Consider the following 16,206-nt stretch of genomic DNA (forward strand, 5'->3'; position numbering starts at 1 on the left):
TTTACTGTATCTAAGACCAAGCTTCTATCTTTCCATCATCAATGCTCTGATTCCCGTCTGGCATCAATTGAAATTAATGGCTCTCATCTTCATGAGGCTCCATGTTTTGACAAACTTCTGGGCTTGACCTTTACTCCTGATCTGAGATGGAACACGTACATCAAATCCGTTGCCAGCACTGCTGGGAAAATAGTGAGAGTGTTCTACCATTCAAGTAGATATCTCACTGCTGATGTAATTTTCTGCATGTATAAGAGCCAAGTACATCCAAGGTTAGAGTACTGTTGCCACATCTGGGCAGGAGCTGCTAGAAGCAGCTTATCCTGCCTTGACAGAGTTCAAAATAGACTTTGAAGCCTAGTGGAGGATGCCCTTTTCTCTTCCCTGGAACCTCTTTCCCACAGAAGAGATATCGCGAGCATGTCTGCTTTAGCGTTATCTTTATGGCAAATGCTTGTCTGAACTCCAATCTATGGTCTTCCCTGGCCTGACTTTCACAAAAAAACACTCATCTAACTGAAACCACTATCAATAATTTCCCCCACTCTTTATCTGTGCCTAAACCTAAACATAGATTCCATGAACAAAGCTTCTTTCTTAGAACTTCACACCTCTGGAACTCTGTTCCGTTTTCCTGCTTTCCAATTGACTACAATATGGTTGTGTTCAAGTCCAACGTGAATAAATTCTTGATAAGCCATCCTCTTAAGTTACCAATTTACGAATTTTCCACTACTAACGATGATTGACATGTTCCCCTTGACCACTGTACACTCATTAACCCTTATCCTCGAGTGGCCCCCGGGCCTTGATAAGTGGTGTCTCCTTTGTAAAATAAATAAAAAATTCATCATTGCAGTTTCCATTTAATATTTTATTATTTGCATTATTACAATTACTGTTCTCATCTTGGATGTTCTTTGTAATTGTTGAAGGAAACGAGCTTTGTATTAGTAGCATTAAATGTTACCATCCATTTACATCCCCATTCCATTTGGAGGTCATTCTCTAAGGTTTCAGACAATAATCATAATAATATAGAAGTGAAGAAACTTATTTTTATCTATGAAAAATAATGTCTTAACAAATACGCAAGATGTTATGAATTTTCAAACAAAATCGAAATCAAATAGTGATAATGGTTGTAACCCAATGGGTCACCGACACGTTTAGTATTACTTGAAATAACATTTTTATTTTTAATTTTCATCAAGAAACTATTAAAAGCTTTGTTAAAGCCCAAGTCCAAAATACTTGTACTATCTCCAACATTTATTGCATCAATATCTTTTTTTTTTTTTTTAAGTGGGTTATTATGAGAAGGGTTTAAATTCGATTAGAGTATCACTTACACTAACTTCAATTGGATTGTGAAAGCTCAATTTCACTGGATAAATATTAAAAATAATAAACTTGTTGCCACAATCAATAAAATAATGCAGTTCACAATCACTGGACGTTTTATCAGACTTCTTTTTTGTTTCAGATTTTAGACATTAATCTCAATTATTTTTAACCAATTCGAATTCAGATAATCCGTGGCTTCATATTTTTCTTATTGAAGTGAATTTTTGGTTATAGTCAGTTAACGTACTTCCTTATTTCCGGCATAGCACTACTGGAAACGGTGATAAAGTAAATCAGTACCGTTGCTTTTTTTTTTTCTCTCTCATACCTATATCTCCCTTGTGCATGCACTTTCTTTTTTTATTACGTTTTTCCGATCTTTCTTTTTTTTTTTTTTTTTTTTTTTTTATACTTTCATAAATATATTATATAAATCCAAATAAAAATAAATAAAATGAAGAAAAACTTATTGTACCTACTTGTCAGGGAGTGAAGATTGTATATCACAAAAATTGATCAAGTAGTTGACCAATTTACAAAAAACAAATTTGTCGGTTTTTTTTTTTACAAATAAATGACAGATGAGGCCATATTTCTCTGGAGAATATAATAAGAGGAAGTAATCAATGATTATTTTGACACTTTCCATTTTCATTAAAGTTGTATACCCTTGTCCACCGAAACTACTTGTGTGATTTTTGGAATTGTTCATCTTCGTCCCATGATTGGTACGCACATCACAAAGACATTTCTGTATTTTCTTTAATTTTAAATGCTGCTGTAAATCTGAATATGCATCAAATTTTTCTTAATGTCGTGCAATAACCAATTATTTTACTTCTGTCGAGCCTCATTACTACTATTGATCAGACGCAATCAGGTAAATTATTTGTTTGGTTGTTTTTGTTTTACGGCATATCAACCCTTTTCAGGTTATTTAATGCCAAATCCAAAGATTTTGAAGAAAATTTTTTTAATGGAATATATTTGTTGTTTTCAAGTCGGTTTCTATTTAACCCATAGTTGGGACCCTAACAGGTACTACCACTCCGGGTCAGAGTGGACCTGGGAGTAATGGCAATTAAAGGGTGGCTCCACACTCCCCAAAGCCCGCAAGCTGGGGCCTCACCACTGGATATAGTTTAAGGTCATATCCAGAACCAAAATTATTTGTGAATACAAAAAAAAATAAATAAAATAAAGGTTCCAATGCCAAAATAATATGCATAGAAAAGACAAACTTAGTTTATGATATTTGGCAAGAAAATTTCAGAATTAAGAGACAAAATGAAGTTTAGTGCAAGAAAAATAGTTGAAATTTTTTTTTAAAATTTGGATTAAAAAAAAAAAAAACCCAAAGAAAAGGAGTATCACAAATAAATGGATTGGACTAAAAAGTAAATAAAACGTGTTCAGAAGTTTCAGGACAAATGGTGTGAGGATTTTGCAAATAAACTACAAGAAATATACACTAAAAATATTTTCCTTGTTCAATTTGAAAAAACTGTAAACAAAAAAAAAAGATAATAAAATATTTTTAGGTGTGATCATATATGATCTCAAAGTAAAATATTTAAATAAAAAAAATTAAAACAAAACAAATTTTAATATAAGAAACATTAAAAATTTCAAATGTTTTCTTTAATTTTTAAATTAAAAAGGAATTTTAAATAAATATAAAATTTAAATTCAAAGAAATAGAAAAAAATCTAATAGGAGCACACTTAACAGAGAATAATGAAAAAATGAAACAAAAACAAAAAAAACGAAAAACATAGGACCATATACCATATATCGTACATCTAAACAATATGATATAAATGCGGGAGTACCTCAGGGGTCAAACCTTGGACCTTTATTATTCTTGATATTCATAAATGACCTCCCTGATAAAATTGTTTCTGAAATGGGTATATTTGCTGATGACACCACTCTCTATAACAGGCACGAGGGGAAAACAAATGAACACATATCTAAGGAAATGGCAGAAACACTAGAGAAAGACTTCCAATCTGTAGTAGAATGGGGACAAAAATGGAGGGTCACATTCAATGCTGCCAAGACTAAGCTTGTTTCCTTCAATAATTACAAGAACCCTTCTCTACCACCAATAGCAATGGCCAAGAACACATTACCCAAAAGTACTTCTTTTAAACTTCTCGACCTAATGTTTACAGGGAACATGAACTGGAATAGATACATTGAAAGCATTGCCAAGGCTGCTGCAAAGAAGATGGGCTCTCTCTACTGTGCTAGAAAACTACTTACGTCTGAAAGTATCCTGTACCTCTATAAGGCTACCATTCGCCCATGTATGGAGTACTGTTGTCACATTTGGGCTGGTGCATCTGCTACTTGTCTCACTCATGGACAAGGTTCAAAAGAGTCGCCAATCTGATAGGTCCTGAACTATCATCTAGGCTTCAGCCTCTGTCTCATCGACGAAATGTATCCCTCTGTCTGTTCTACAAGTACTTTAATGATGAATTCTTTGACGAACTACAAGCACTTGTACCCCCTCAACGTGAATACCCCGACAAACCTGACAAGCAGCTAAATCCCACCCTTTCATAGTAGAGATCCTTAGGTGTAAGAAAGCCTTTTACTCCAATAGTTTCTTCCCCAGAACTGCTAGACTTTGGAACTTCCTTCTGGGATTCTGCTTTCCCAACTGTACTGACATGCAGAAGTTCAAGTGTAATCTGAACAGACATCTTGCTACTCATCTCCCTTCATAATATCGCTGCAACTTATGTCCCTGATAATAGCTTCCTACTTCAAAGTGGCATTGTGCCTTGTTTGGGGTGAAAATTGAATAAAAAAAAAAAAAATTAAAAAAAAATGTTAACATCCATTTCTTGTTCTCTTTCGGTAGAGGATCAGTCCTTCACGACGGAGACAATTTTTTATTTTTGTACCTTTTCTCCACGTTAAAAAACGACCCTGGTGTCTAACTGTCCCGTGGGGAGGCATAGTAAATAGGTACAATGATAAAATGAAGTCTTTACAAATTTCAATAAGTTATCTCCCTTAGATTTTGATTTACACCAAATGAGGCAAAACTTTTACATCTTAATTTTTGTATGTATTTTCTTCCTAATTTTAAACCTCCGAAAAAGACTGTTAAATTATGAAAATGACACCTGGAGAATCAATATCTCATTTGTCAAATAAGATATTCAAAGCAATCTTTTACAAGTGAAAATATACAATACTTATATAGTCTATTGAAAATATACAGTACTTATAAAAAATGCCCCTGAAAAAGGTCACGGTGGCCAAAACATTAGAATAACATTCAAAATAAGAATAATGGTCCAGGTAAACTAAATAATAACAAACGGATTTAAGGACATTTTACCGATCAGGGAACTTGGAAGAAAAAGAAAAAAAAAAAAAAAAAGGTGTGTAATACTCCCTCCCCTTCAAAAAGTATAAGAAAAAAAAATTTAAAAAAAGGACAAAAAATAGGGAAAAGAGATCCTCTAATTAAGATAAGCATGCAGGTGAGGGGGAGTGTGTAGTTTTGTGACATTCTCACCTGAAGTTGAACAATCTGAAAAAAAAAAAAAAAAAAGAGCCAGGTCTATGAGCATTAGATGAAGTGACTCTCCAATAAACGTCACTAATAAAAATCGTTAATAAAATTCACTATTTATTTTTTGCAATCAAACCATATTTGGTACGAATAAACTAGAGTTGCAACCAAGTTTCAGTCAAAACTGTCCAATCATTTTTGTCTTATCGCTGTTTAATGATGGTGGATCGTCTCATCAATAAGATGGGGTGATCCTGAATGGCTGAACTGATCCAACTCTTTCTTCCCCAATTTTTATTTACACAGTTATCTTACTCATCTCTATCAAAACAATCTCCAGGTTAGGTTATACCTAAATTACAGCCACAAACTAGGGCAGTGCCGAGAAAGGAGTATGTCAGAAATATTGACAATTTTTCACGTCAAGTTTAAGTTGAACATTGATAAAATAAAAACGGTTTGTGATTCATGGTTTTAAGTATGCTTGTACCGAGTTGGTTAAAAAAGTTTTTTTTTTTTTTTTGAATGTCATCTTTCCAGCCAATTAAAAATCTTTTTATATTTCTATTCATCAAATCTTGTATTTGCTGTAGCAAGTATGTTGACGTCTGCAGAGAAGTTTTTATATTTTTGTTTGTATTTTAGGCCTTTTACGTTTTAATGCTTTTTTTTTTTTTTTTACTATAGGAAAGGAAAAAGAAATCTACAAAAAAACTGCATTAAAATATATGGCATGTATATGGGGAGAATGCCATTACAGAACGGGCATGCAAAAAATCGTTTGCTTGATTCAAAAAAAAAAAATAGAAATAAAAAATAATTTTTCAGCAAGAGATGTTCCTTGCTCTATTCGGCCAAAGGTGATTAAGAGTGACGAAATGAAAGTAGTAGTTGAACAAGATTGCAGTTTGACAACCAGACAAATCGCAGACATTGAAAATTGTTAAAACAAGCATAAAAATGAATCACATTAATCACTTAAAAACAAAAAAACACACTTTTTGCCCAACCTAATATCAAATATGGTTAGGTTTGCAAAAAGAATTGTGAATTTTATTATCGATTCCAACAGTGGGTATCAATTTTTTTGCCACCAATACCAGATTTATTCAATTTTAACAAAGTACTGATCATTTATTCAGTAAACAATATATTTTACTAATTGCCCGTATCTGGAGTTGTCCAGGAGTCTTTATTTCCATTTCATTTTTTTTGGTTTAAGCAACTTTTTTTGGTTTAAGAAACTTTTGAAAGTTACATCTATCTAGTAGTTTTAATTAAAACAAATTATAATTTGTTAAATTACAATGCATTATAATGAACAAAGAAAAATGTATTTTATTATAAAGAAAATTTATAGAACGCAATAAAATGCAGAAGTGTAATAAATAAACAATGTAGATTTACCTTTACAAATGCAATATATATGTATACATTTTTTTTTCGTTTTTACTTGCGTCAGCAGGATTAGACAGACATCCATATTGTATGATATTTTGGGAAAACTTTCCCTTCCTCATAAGTCCTGATATGTCCTAAACTGTCATCAAAGCTTCAGCCTTTGTCCCATCGACGAAATGTTGTATCCCTCTGCCTGTTCTACAAGTATTTTAATGGTGAATGCTCCAACGAACTACAAGCACTTGTACCCCTTCAAAATACCCCCCCCCCGACAAACCCGACAAGAAGCAAAATTCCACTTCTACACAGTAGAGATCCCTAGATGTAAGAAAGCCTTCTACTCTAATAGTTTCTTCACAAGAACTACTAGACTTTGAAACTCCTTTCTGGATTCCTGTTTTCCGAACTGTACTGACATGTAGAAGTTCAAGTGCAATGTGAACAGACATCTCGCTGCTCAACTCCCTACATAGTATCCCTGCAACTTATGTCCTCGATAGTAGTCCCCTACATCAAAGTGGCACTGTGCCTTGTTTGGAGTGAAAATGAAATTAAAAAAAAAAAAAAAAAAAAAGTGATCGATTAGTTAAATATGCATACATTTGATATTTTTATTAGCTTTAAAGCTTCAGCCTTAAAGACTATTAAAAACTAGTATTCACTCGACGTTATCTGTGTGGAGTTATATTAATGGTTGGTTATAATTTCAAATAAAGTTAGGTTTTACAATGTTTGCCTTAAAAGAAAAGTTTTAAAAGAAATACTTTTTGCAATATGAGAAGTAATAAAAGAACTGTTAGCGCAAAGACGTTTTTCTTAAAAGAAAGAACAACTGATGGTTGATTCTGCATTTCTTACTGACGGCAAACGGCTTTAATGAATTGCCACAAATTTAATTGTTTAAAATACGAATAGAAAAGCTACCAGATGGGTATCAAACTTCGCGCCTCAGAAAATTTGGGTCACTTGTGATATCATACAACCAATGTCATCTCAAATAACATAGCCCCGTCTTTTTATAAACCCCTATCACACACACACACACACACACACACACACACACACACACACACACACACACACACACAATGATTAGATTTTATCAACAGATTTTTAAAATAGAAAGAATTTGTTGCATTTGTGCGTTTGTACAACTTTTTGTGTTTTCAGTTGGGACATGGGGAGAGTGCATACCAGGGGTAGACAAGTGCAATTTCAGGACTTAATCGAAAAGATTTTTGTTTTTGTAACAATAACCAGAATTCAGAAATATTTTAATGCATCTTATTTTGTTGAGAAGGTTTTTTTTTTTTTAATAAATATAAGAAATTTATGATAATAAATAATAAAAAATCGATTTTATTTATTCATTTTTCTTTTAATAAAATAAAGATTTTTATGAACATAAAGTTTTTGTAATACATTCCTGGAATTAAAATAAATATAAGAAACTTATAGCAAAATAAAATTTTTAAAAATGTCTAGGCGCTTCTACACTATCAGAACAGAATTTTATAGTCGATAAATTGAGTTTTCAGATTTAAAAAAAAAAAAAAAAAAAATGGTTTCTACTGATTTTTTTTATCAATTCTAATAAATTACAATGTTAGCTTCCAAATTATGCAGTCGAAATTACCTGAATATCACTGAATTATTAAAAAAAACAAAAAACTTATGCGTGTTAGTTGAAAAATTTCGGCCATCTTGTTTAAATTTAAACTGAAAATTACCTACCATTTGAACTGTGTGTTATATAAGCATAGGCACCGCCAAAACGGGGGGGGGGGCAGGCAAGTACTTTTTGACGGACCGTCTTTTTAAAAATCTACTAAAAATCAGGTAATTATCCAATCAATACGAAATTTTCAGCGATTATTAAGAGAAGAATGAACTTTATAACAGTGTACTTATTTTTTATAAACAATATTTATATATATATATATATATATATATATATATATATTGCTTACAACCCTCCACCCTTGTTTTGAGGGGGTTCCAAATATGCTTAAAATAATCATCTGAAACTGAACAAAACATATTGTGTTGTTGTAAGGGATGGGATTATAGATTAAAACAAGATAAAAAAACTTGTTTGCATACCTTATTTTGATGTCTGAATATCAGAACTTCGATTGCGTTTAATTATCCCGCTTTTGAGTTTTGAAGTGTGAAATTCGGGGAATATGTTAAGTAAAATAATTAATTTAAGTTTAGCAAAACAAAAAAAATTTTTTTTTTAAATATTTATACGAAAAAAGCCATTTTAAAATCTTTGATAAATAAATTAACAATTTCTTTTTAGCAAGCCGAATAATGCATGACCATTATTAAACAGGGCATACTTTAAAGAATCGATACAAAAAAAAAAAAAAAAAAAAAATTCGATAAATATTGTGCCATTTTTTCGATCCAGTTTGGAAACGTTTGCTGCCTTTCGACTACGGTGGACCAAACGCGCTGAAATAATTTTTTTTATTCTGCTTTAAATTGTCCCCCTCCCCATTTTGGAGAGCCTGACCCCCCCACACACATACACATTAAAAACCAAGCTCATACAAATGGTCACCCATCTGGTACTGACCAGCCTCAGCATTAATAATACATTGAAATTTTCGTCACTGAAAAATAAGTTTTTTTTTGGCTTTTTGGTCTTTCGTAGTTTGCTTTTTATCAAGAACAAATGTAAACAGTAATCAAATCGACTCAAAGTAACTGGTTGCCTATATGAATAAGTGGAATTATTTGACATCCAGGTACTTATATTATAATATTTTTATATATTCTCATAGAAAATCACCCTAAATCTTAGTTAGACAAGAAATAAACAAATTAATTCTTTCAAAAACCTTTTTTTTTTTTTTTTTTTTTTAAACTATTTATATACGTTTTTTTTGTGCAAAACAAAAAAACGCCAATTGTTAACTTTTGGGGAAAATTTAACATTTCAAATTTAATTAAAAATTTGAGAAAAAGTTTTACATTATTCTGCTTTCTATATGATAAAATTCAGGGTTTTATCTTTCTGGAAAAAAAAAGTTACTCAGAAATAATGGATTTTAATAAATGTAATTTCGTTTTAAAAAACAACTTGATTTTTCAGCTATTTTTGGCGGTGCCTACATAAGCAAATACGATCGTTTTTGCTTATGTAACACACAGGAGAGTTCGAAAGAGAGGCAATTTTCCGTTTCCAGTTTCTATTTTCTTTCATAAATAATTTTCTACCTTATCGATGTTCTTGATTTTGAGATATAATCATCTTCAAAATACAAGGAATACGTAGATACCATTGTTTTTATGTGAATTTCAGTATTACGATTTCTGAAAGTTTGTTCTGTAGAAGCACCAATGTCTATTGTTTTAAATAAAACTATTTGGCATTTTTTTTTTTTTTTTTACACAGTGGTCACCACTTATCAAGGCCCGGAGCCACTCAGGGATAAGGGTTATTGCAAGTACATTACGTTAGTGTGGAAATTTGATGAAGTGTTTACTTAAGGGGGGGGGCGGTTCATTAGGAATTTGTTAACGTTGGACTTGAACACATCCAAGTTGTAGTCAGGTGGGAAGCAGGCAGACGGAACAGAGTTCCTCAGGCGTGCAGTTCTAAGAAAGAAGCTTTGTTCATGGAATCCACGTTTTGATTTAGGCACAGAAAGAGTGGGGGAAATTTTTCACAGTGGATTCAGCTAGACGGGTGTTTTTCATGAAAGATTGACGAGGGAGGACCAGAGATTGGAGTTCAGACGAGCACCTGCCATGGAAATAACGATAAAACAAGGATAGGCTCGCAACGTCTCTTCTGTGGGAGAGAGGTTGCAGGGTAGAGAAAAGGGCATCCCCCACTAAGCCACAAAGTCTATTTTTACTCTGTCAAGGCAGGATAGGCTGTTTTTAGCAGCTCCTGCCCAGATATGGCAGCAGTATTCCATCCTTGGATGTACTTGGCTTTTATATAGATAGAGAATTGCATCAGTAGTGAGATATCTTCTGGAGCGGTAGAAGGATCCCACCATCTTTCCAGCGACCTTGGCAACAGACTTGATGTACGTGTTCCATTTCAGATCAGAAGTAAAGGTCAAACCCAGAAGCTTGTCGAAACACGGGGCCTCTCCCAGACGAGAGCCATCCATCCCAATTGATGCCAGATGGGGATCAGAGCGTTGATGATGTAAGGATAGGAGTTTGGTATTAGATGCATTAAAGGTAACCTGCCACGTCTTCCCCCACTGAACCATGCGCTCGAGATCAGAGGAGAGAGTCAGAGAGAACTTTGTCATTTACAGCCTTTGATGTGTTGCCGTAGATGGTCGTGTCATCAGCATAGATGTCAACGAATGATTTAAGTAAGTGTTTAGGGTGGTCATTGATGTAGTTTCTAAATAAAAAAAATTGGATTTTTCGATGGGGTGGGGTTGATTGAAAGTCCCTCATGGAAAAAAAAAAAAAAAAAAAAGAACGGCCATGTTATTTGAGGTTACACCGGTTGTATGTCAAGTGATCTAAATTTTCTGACACCAGAAATTTGGTATCCGCCTGGTACACTAGCACAAAACTCTTTAAACACATTCTTCACAGAGACATTCTTTGTTTAATTTTATTTGTTTTATGAAAAATGAAGAAAATCTATTTTAAAAAATTAATTTCCTTTCGTTTTACCATTTCATTTATTTTATGGACTTTTCAGATAATTGTCCCTCATGAGCCCAAACAGAATCGAATGAACATTTCAATGGTATCTTCACATTCCTGGGAAATTTTAACCCTTGTTGAAACTTATTTGAATGTTTTGTCAGCATATCGATTTCTATAACACAAGCAAACACTGACTTTTATATAAATAGGATTCCTTATTGCTCTTAGTCAAATTTTTTGTGGATATCATCAGTCTAATAAAAGGTTTTGTGTCACAACATAAACAATTTTTTTAACTACTGATAAATTTGCAAATCGGCAACCTAGTAACTTCCGTTTCCCTTATTTTGTTCTTTAGTCCTCATATTCTATGAGCGATGTTTCTGACAATAAAAGAGAAGAATTGCTGTTTTCTGGATCAGAATCTATTCCATCTAAAACTTCTTGTTGGCGAGATTTTGACCTTGAAGTAGTATTTTTTAGCTCCTTATATCAAGTGGTTTCATGCCTTGTCTGGAGCGATTTCCATTTTTAAAAAAAAAATCACTCTTAATGCCATCAACAGAAGGATGTAGATGTTTGATCCGTTCATACTAAGATCGAGATCTAATTTGATTGAAGAGTCATGTCTTCAACTGACGACAGTATTTGTTGTTAAGTAGTTAAAAGCTTCCGAACTATTAAGTAGCTTGTCATCGTTCACAGCGAGGGATGTGGACAAACCCATGAGATCATCTTTTGTTGACCTTCCATGATCGGAAGAAAGTTTGCCTTCTACTGAAAAACCATGGTCAAGTGGCCGTATTCAAAGAACTTGTTATCAAAATCCCCATCTGACAGATAAGGTTCCTCGTTGATTATTATTAAATCTTGCTTTCTTGTCAGTGAAAAAAAAGAAGAAAAAAAAAAAAAAAAAAAAAAAAACTTACACCGTAACAGGATTTCTTTTCTTCCAAAAAAAATCTTCGATTTGTGAGGCAGAGGGGAAACTTACCTTGTCAGACAAGATGACAAAATCTGTGTAGCGTCGAAAAACAAACCAAGAATCGTGTGGTGAACGCATCACCTGTAGTTTGAACACCTAAAATAAGAAAATAAATCAAGTAAGATTAAAGAGAAAATTACACGCACACACACACATATATATATATATATATTGTTCATAGCTCTAAAAGAATAGAGCACTAGAGGCAGCTGATAATATAAGCATTTGTAAGATTTCTTTCACTTCATAGCTTGTGCATATTACATAATGGGTAAGAAGTCCGACTTGACAAAACGTTCAGGTTTCAAATCTCAGTCTGAAGTACTTGTCCCCCCCCTTTTTTTACAAAGGGGTCACCACATATCAAGGCCCGGAGGCCACTCGAGGTTAAGGGTTATTGAGTGTACAGTAGTTAATGGAATAATTTCTTAGTAATCGTTAGTAGTAGAAATTTGGTGAATTGGATTATTTAATGGGACGGTTCATCAAGAATTTGTTTATGTTGGACTTGAAGACAACCAAATTGCAGTCAGCTGCAAAACAGACTAACAGAAGAGATTTCCACAGGCGTGCAGTTCTGAGAAAGAAGCTTTGTTCATGGAATCTACCTTTCAGTTTAGCACAGATAAAGAGCTAGTTAGACGGGTGTTTTTTGTGAAAGATTGGCGAGGGGGGACCATAAGTTGGAGCTCAGACAAGCACTTGCCATGGAAATAACCATAAAGCAGAGACAGGCTCGCAATGTCTTCTCTGTGGGAAAGAAGTTGCAGGGAAGAGAAGAGGGCCTCACTCACTAAGCTACAAAGTCTACTTTGAACTCTGTCAAGGCAGGATAAACTGCTTCTAGCAACTCCTGTCCAGATATGCAACAGTACTCCATCATTGGACGTACGTAGTTCTTATATATAGAGAATTGCATCAGGAGTGAGATATCTAATGGAGCAGTAGAAGGATCCCACCATTTTTCCAGTGACCTTGGTGATGGATTTGATGTAAGTGTTCCATTTCAGGTCAGGAGTAAAGGTCAAGCCCAGAAGCTTGTCGAAACATGGAAGCTCTCCAAGATGAGAGCCATCCATTTCTATTGATGCCAGATGGGAATCAGAGCGTTGATGATGTAAAGATAAAAGCTTGGTTTTAGATGCATTAAAAGTAACCAGCCACCTCTTTCCCCATTGTACTACGTGCTCAAGATCACAGAAGAGAGAATCGGAGAGAACTTGGTCATTTATTGCTTTTGATGTGTTGCCATAGATGGTAGTGTCGTCAGCATAAATGTCTACAAATGATCTAAGTATGTGTTTTGGGAGATCATTGATTTAGATCAAGAAGAGCGTTGGGCCAAGGATGGACTCCTGAGGAACTCCAGCATTAATATTGAGAGCTTCCGATTTTTACCCATCAACCACTACTCTTATGAGCCTATCAGAGAGAAATGATTTAATAATTGAAAAGAGATTTCTAGCTACACCGTAGCCTGAAATCTTGTGAAGTAGGCCTTTATGCCATACCCTATCAAAGGCCTTTGATATGTTAAAAGCAACTGCCCAAGAAAGGAAGCCTTTGTCGAGAGATTTGCTAATCCTATATGAGTTAATCATTAGCACATCTGCTGTAGATCTAGCAGAACGGAAACCATATTGCATGTCACTAAGGTTATTTCTTCTGAGGTGGTTGACTACTTTATTTAACACAGATTCAAGCAACTTACTCATAATACACAGGAGACTTATTGGTCTGTACTGAGGGGAAAGACGATTCTATTTATAAACGATGCTGCTAGGAACTGACGAATCAAATTAATTCACGTTCTGCTACCAACCAATCAGAAACCAGAATTGCTTCATAAATATTAAACCTTTTCAGTAGCAATTTCGCATGTTTTTTCCGTCTTGACACGGTAAGAATATTTTGCTCGGTGGAACTGTCTACTGCAAACCAGTCACCTCTCAGGACTTGTGTGTAACATCGAAAACTGTTCTGAAACTAAACATGGCTCACACTTCTAGAACAGGGCATACTGATGAGGTTTTCCAGGGTGTTGGGAAACAATTCTCCTCAAGACAATGCTTAAACAGCTTTGTAAATATGGGGGCTAGTTCTGGTTTAAGCTTTTTCAACACTATAATTGGAATGCCGTCAGGGCCAGTTGCTTTACTGGAATCAAGGTTTTTGATTAGCTTGGCAACATCATGCACAGATATTTGTATGTCGTATAGTGTGTTTTCAGTCACAGAAGGAAATACAGGGAGTTGGTGGCCCTGATCGCATAGGGTAGAATTAGCTGCAAAGTTCTTGGCAAAGAGTTTAGCTTTGTATGATGCAGATGAGATTACCTCAGTTCCATTGATGACGGTTAGGATAGAGCACACACTTTTGTTCAGGATCCTGTTTGTTATTCACTCAAACTCATAGGAACCAAGCTGCTGCTCAGTTACTTTGGACTTTGTATGGAGAAATATGGGGTGGGGGTGAGAGTTGATGACCTTGGTCGCATAAGGTAGAATTACCTGCAAAGTTCTTGGCTTTGTCTAATGCTGACGAGATTACCTCAGGTCCATTGATGATGGTTGGGATAGAGCACACACTTCTGCTTAGCACCCTGTTAGCTATTTGCCAAAACTGGTGGGAACCTAGCAGCTGCTCAGCTACTTTGGATTTACCAACAGACTGAGCATACAACTCTCTTGCATTGTTTATTACTCTTTTACAGTGGTTGCTAGCAGTCCTGAAGGTGGCTTTAGTCTCAGTACATCTATTACGTTGGAAGCAATGGAAAAAGTGATTTCTGTGCGCTATGGCAACAGCACATTCTGGAGAACTATGGCTGGTTGTTAGGTTTTTGCTGGAACTTTTTCGAGGGTACATTCCGTCAGGTCTGATACTATAAAAGACACATCCTTTTTAAACATGGAGTACAGAGGTAGATCAGATATAAATGTACGGAAGCTATCCCAGTCAGTCAGAGTATCGATATACTGTACGATGGAGAGGTACATCTGAGGATTTATTACATTTCATTTTTATCTTCACTGATACAAAGTGATCGGAGGATCCCAGTGGAGACAGAACAGAAGATGAACATAGCTCAGGGCAAGTTGTGAGAAAAAGGTCTAAAAGACTTGCATACTGACCATTAGTGTCGGGCACATGGGTGGGTTCATGAATAATCTGAGTGAGGTCATAAGCAATGGAGAAATCCTGGCAGAACACCCCCCCCCTCATCATTGGTCTTGTTTGTTGAGTCGGTTAACCATTCCACATTGAGGACATTGAAGTCTCCACAGATGTGAATGAATGCTGGCTGAAGGATGAGCAGACAGGATGTAGTCAATTTTCTCATATATGCTCTTAAAGATTGTGACTCCGCTACTGTGGGAGCGATAGAGGGCAAATATAAATGCAGTGGTAAGAGCAGGGCTTTAGAAAAGTCTGTGGATGACACGCACACACACACATTACTGCCTCGAATTGAAATATTTCGCATGAGAAAAGATTAAGATAAATAGTTGAATGAGAGAGAGAATATATGTACAAAACAAAAGAAAAAGAGATAAACAAAGGAAGAAGGGACTGAACAATACACAGACTATAATTCTATCTTCTGATAATTCAGCTAACTTTATGACGAGATTTTGTTTTTTTGATTGCTTCACACAGTTAAGTACTTTATTCATTTTTACCCAAACTAAACTGTCCTTCCTCCAGGCCCGACTTTTTTTTGTTTTATTTTAATTGTTTCGTTCATCTCATGATTGTATTTCTTTTGTTCATCCCATCCTTGGCCATTGAGTTCTGGCGGAAATTCTCTAAAATATGAATTCCTAACAATAAAAATCCCTTGTATACAAATACACTTTCAACTATGTATTTTGTTGTTCTTGTCATCAGTATGCGTAATATGAGGAGAAAGTTACCTCAAACGTCATAATATCACGGCTGAACTTTTTCTTTTCACCTGTTGTAACACACATCATAAAATACCTGGGTTTCCTTGGAGGACTACAAGAAAAAAGCAGCTGTAGATTAACAAACACACAGATCAAGGCACTCACCAAGGAGGCGGGATGTACAGTAGAACCTCGGGATACGGTAGTAATCGGTTCCTTTGTCTACCAGCATAATAACAATGAAGTTTTAATATTTTTGAATGTTAAAAACGGGATACTGCATAGAATTTCTTTTGATTTTTTTTTTTTTTTTTTTTTAAATCATCATTAATAGTTTAGTTATTTTTATCCTCTAAACGGTCTATCATATTGTCAATATAATATTTTATATAACTTATACAGGCAGA

General features: G+C 34.6%; 1 protein-coding gene across 4 annotated transcripts in view; it reads right to left on the bottom strand.

Moving 5' to 3' along the window:
• Positions 1-16,206, bottom strand: part of LOC145296964 (uncharacterized) — a 176,846-nt gene that overhangs the window by 20,804 nt on the left and 139,836 nt on the right. For 3 of the 4 annotated variants that reach the window (XM_080143196.1, XM_080143202.1, XM_080143206.1), the window contains exons 3-4: positions 11,919-12,005; positions 4,889-4,903 (exon numbers count right to left, since the gene is read on the bottom strand). In XM_080143196.1, coding sequence (XP_079999322.1) covers positions 4,889-4,903; positions 11,919-12,005 — 102 coding nt within the window. The remainder of the gene's footprint in view (positions 1-4,888; positions 4,904-11,918; positions 12,006-16,206) is intronic. The other variant, XM_080143200.1, reaches the window with a different exon arrangement.

This window comes from Euprymna scolopes, chromosome 2 (assembly GCF_053919585.1).
Source record: "Euprymna scolopes isolate OS-2025 chromosome 2, ASM5391958v1, whole genome shotgun sequence".
Lineage (NCBI taxonomy): Eukaryota > Metazoa > Mollusca > Cephalopoda > Sepiida > Sepiolidae > Euprymna > Euprymna scolopes.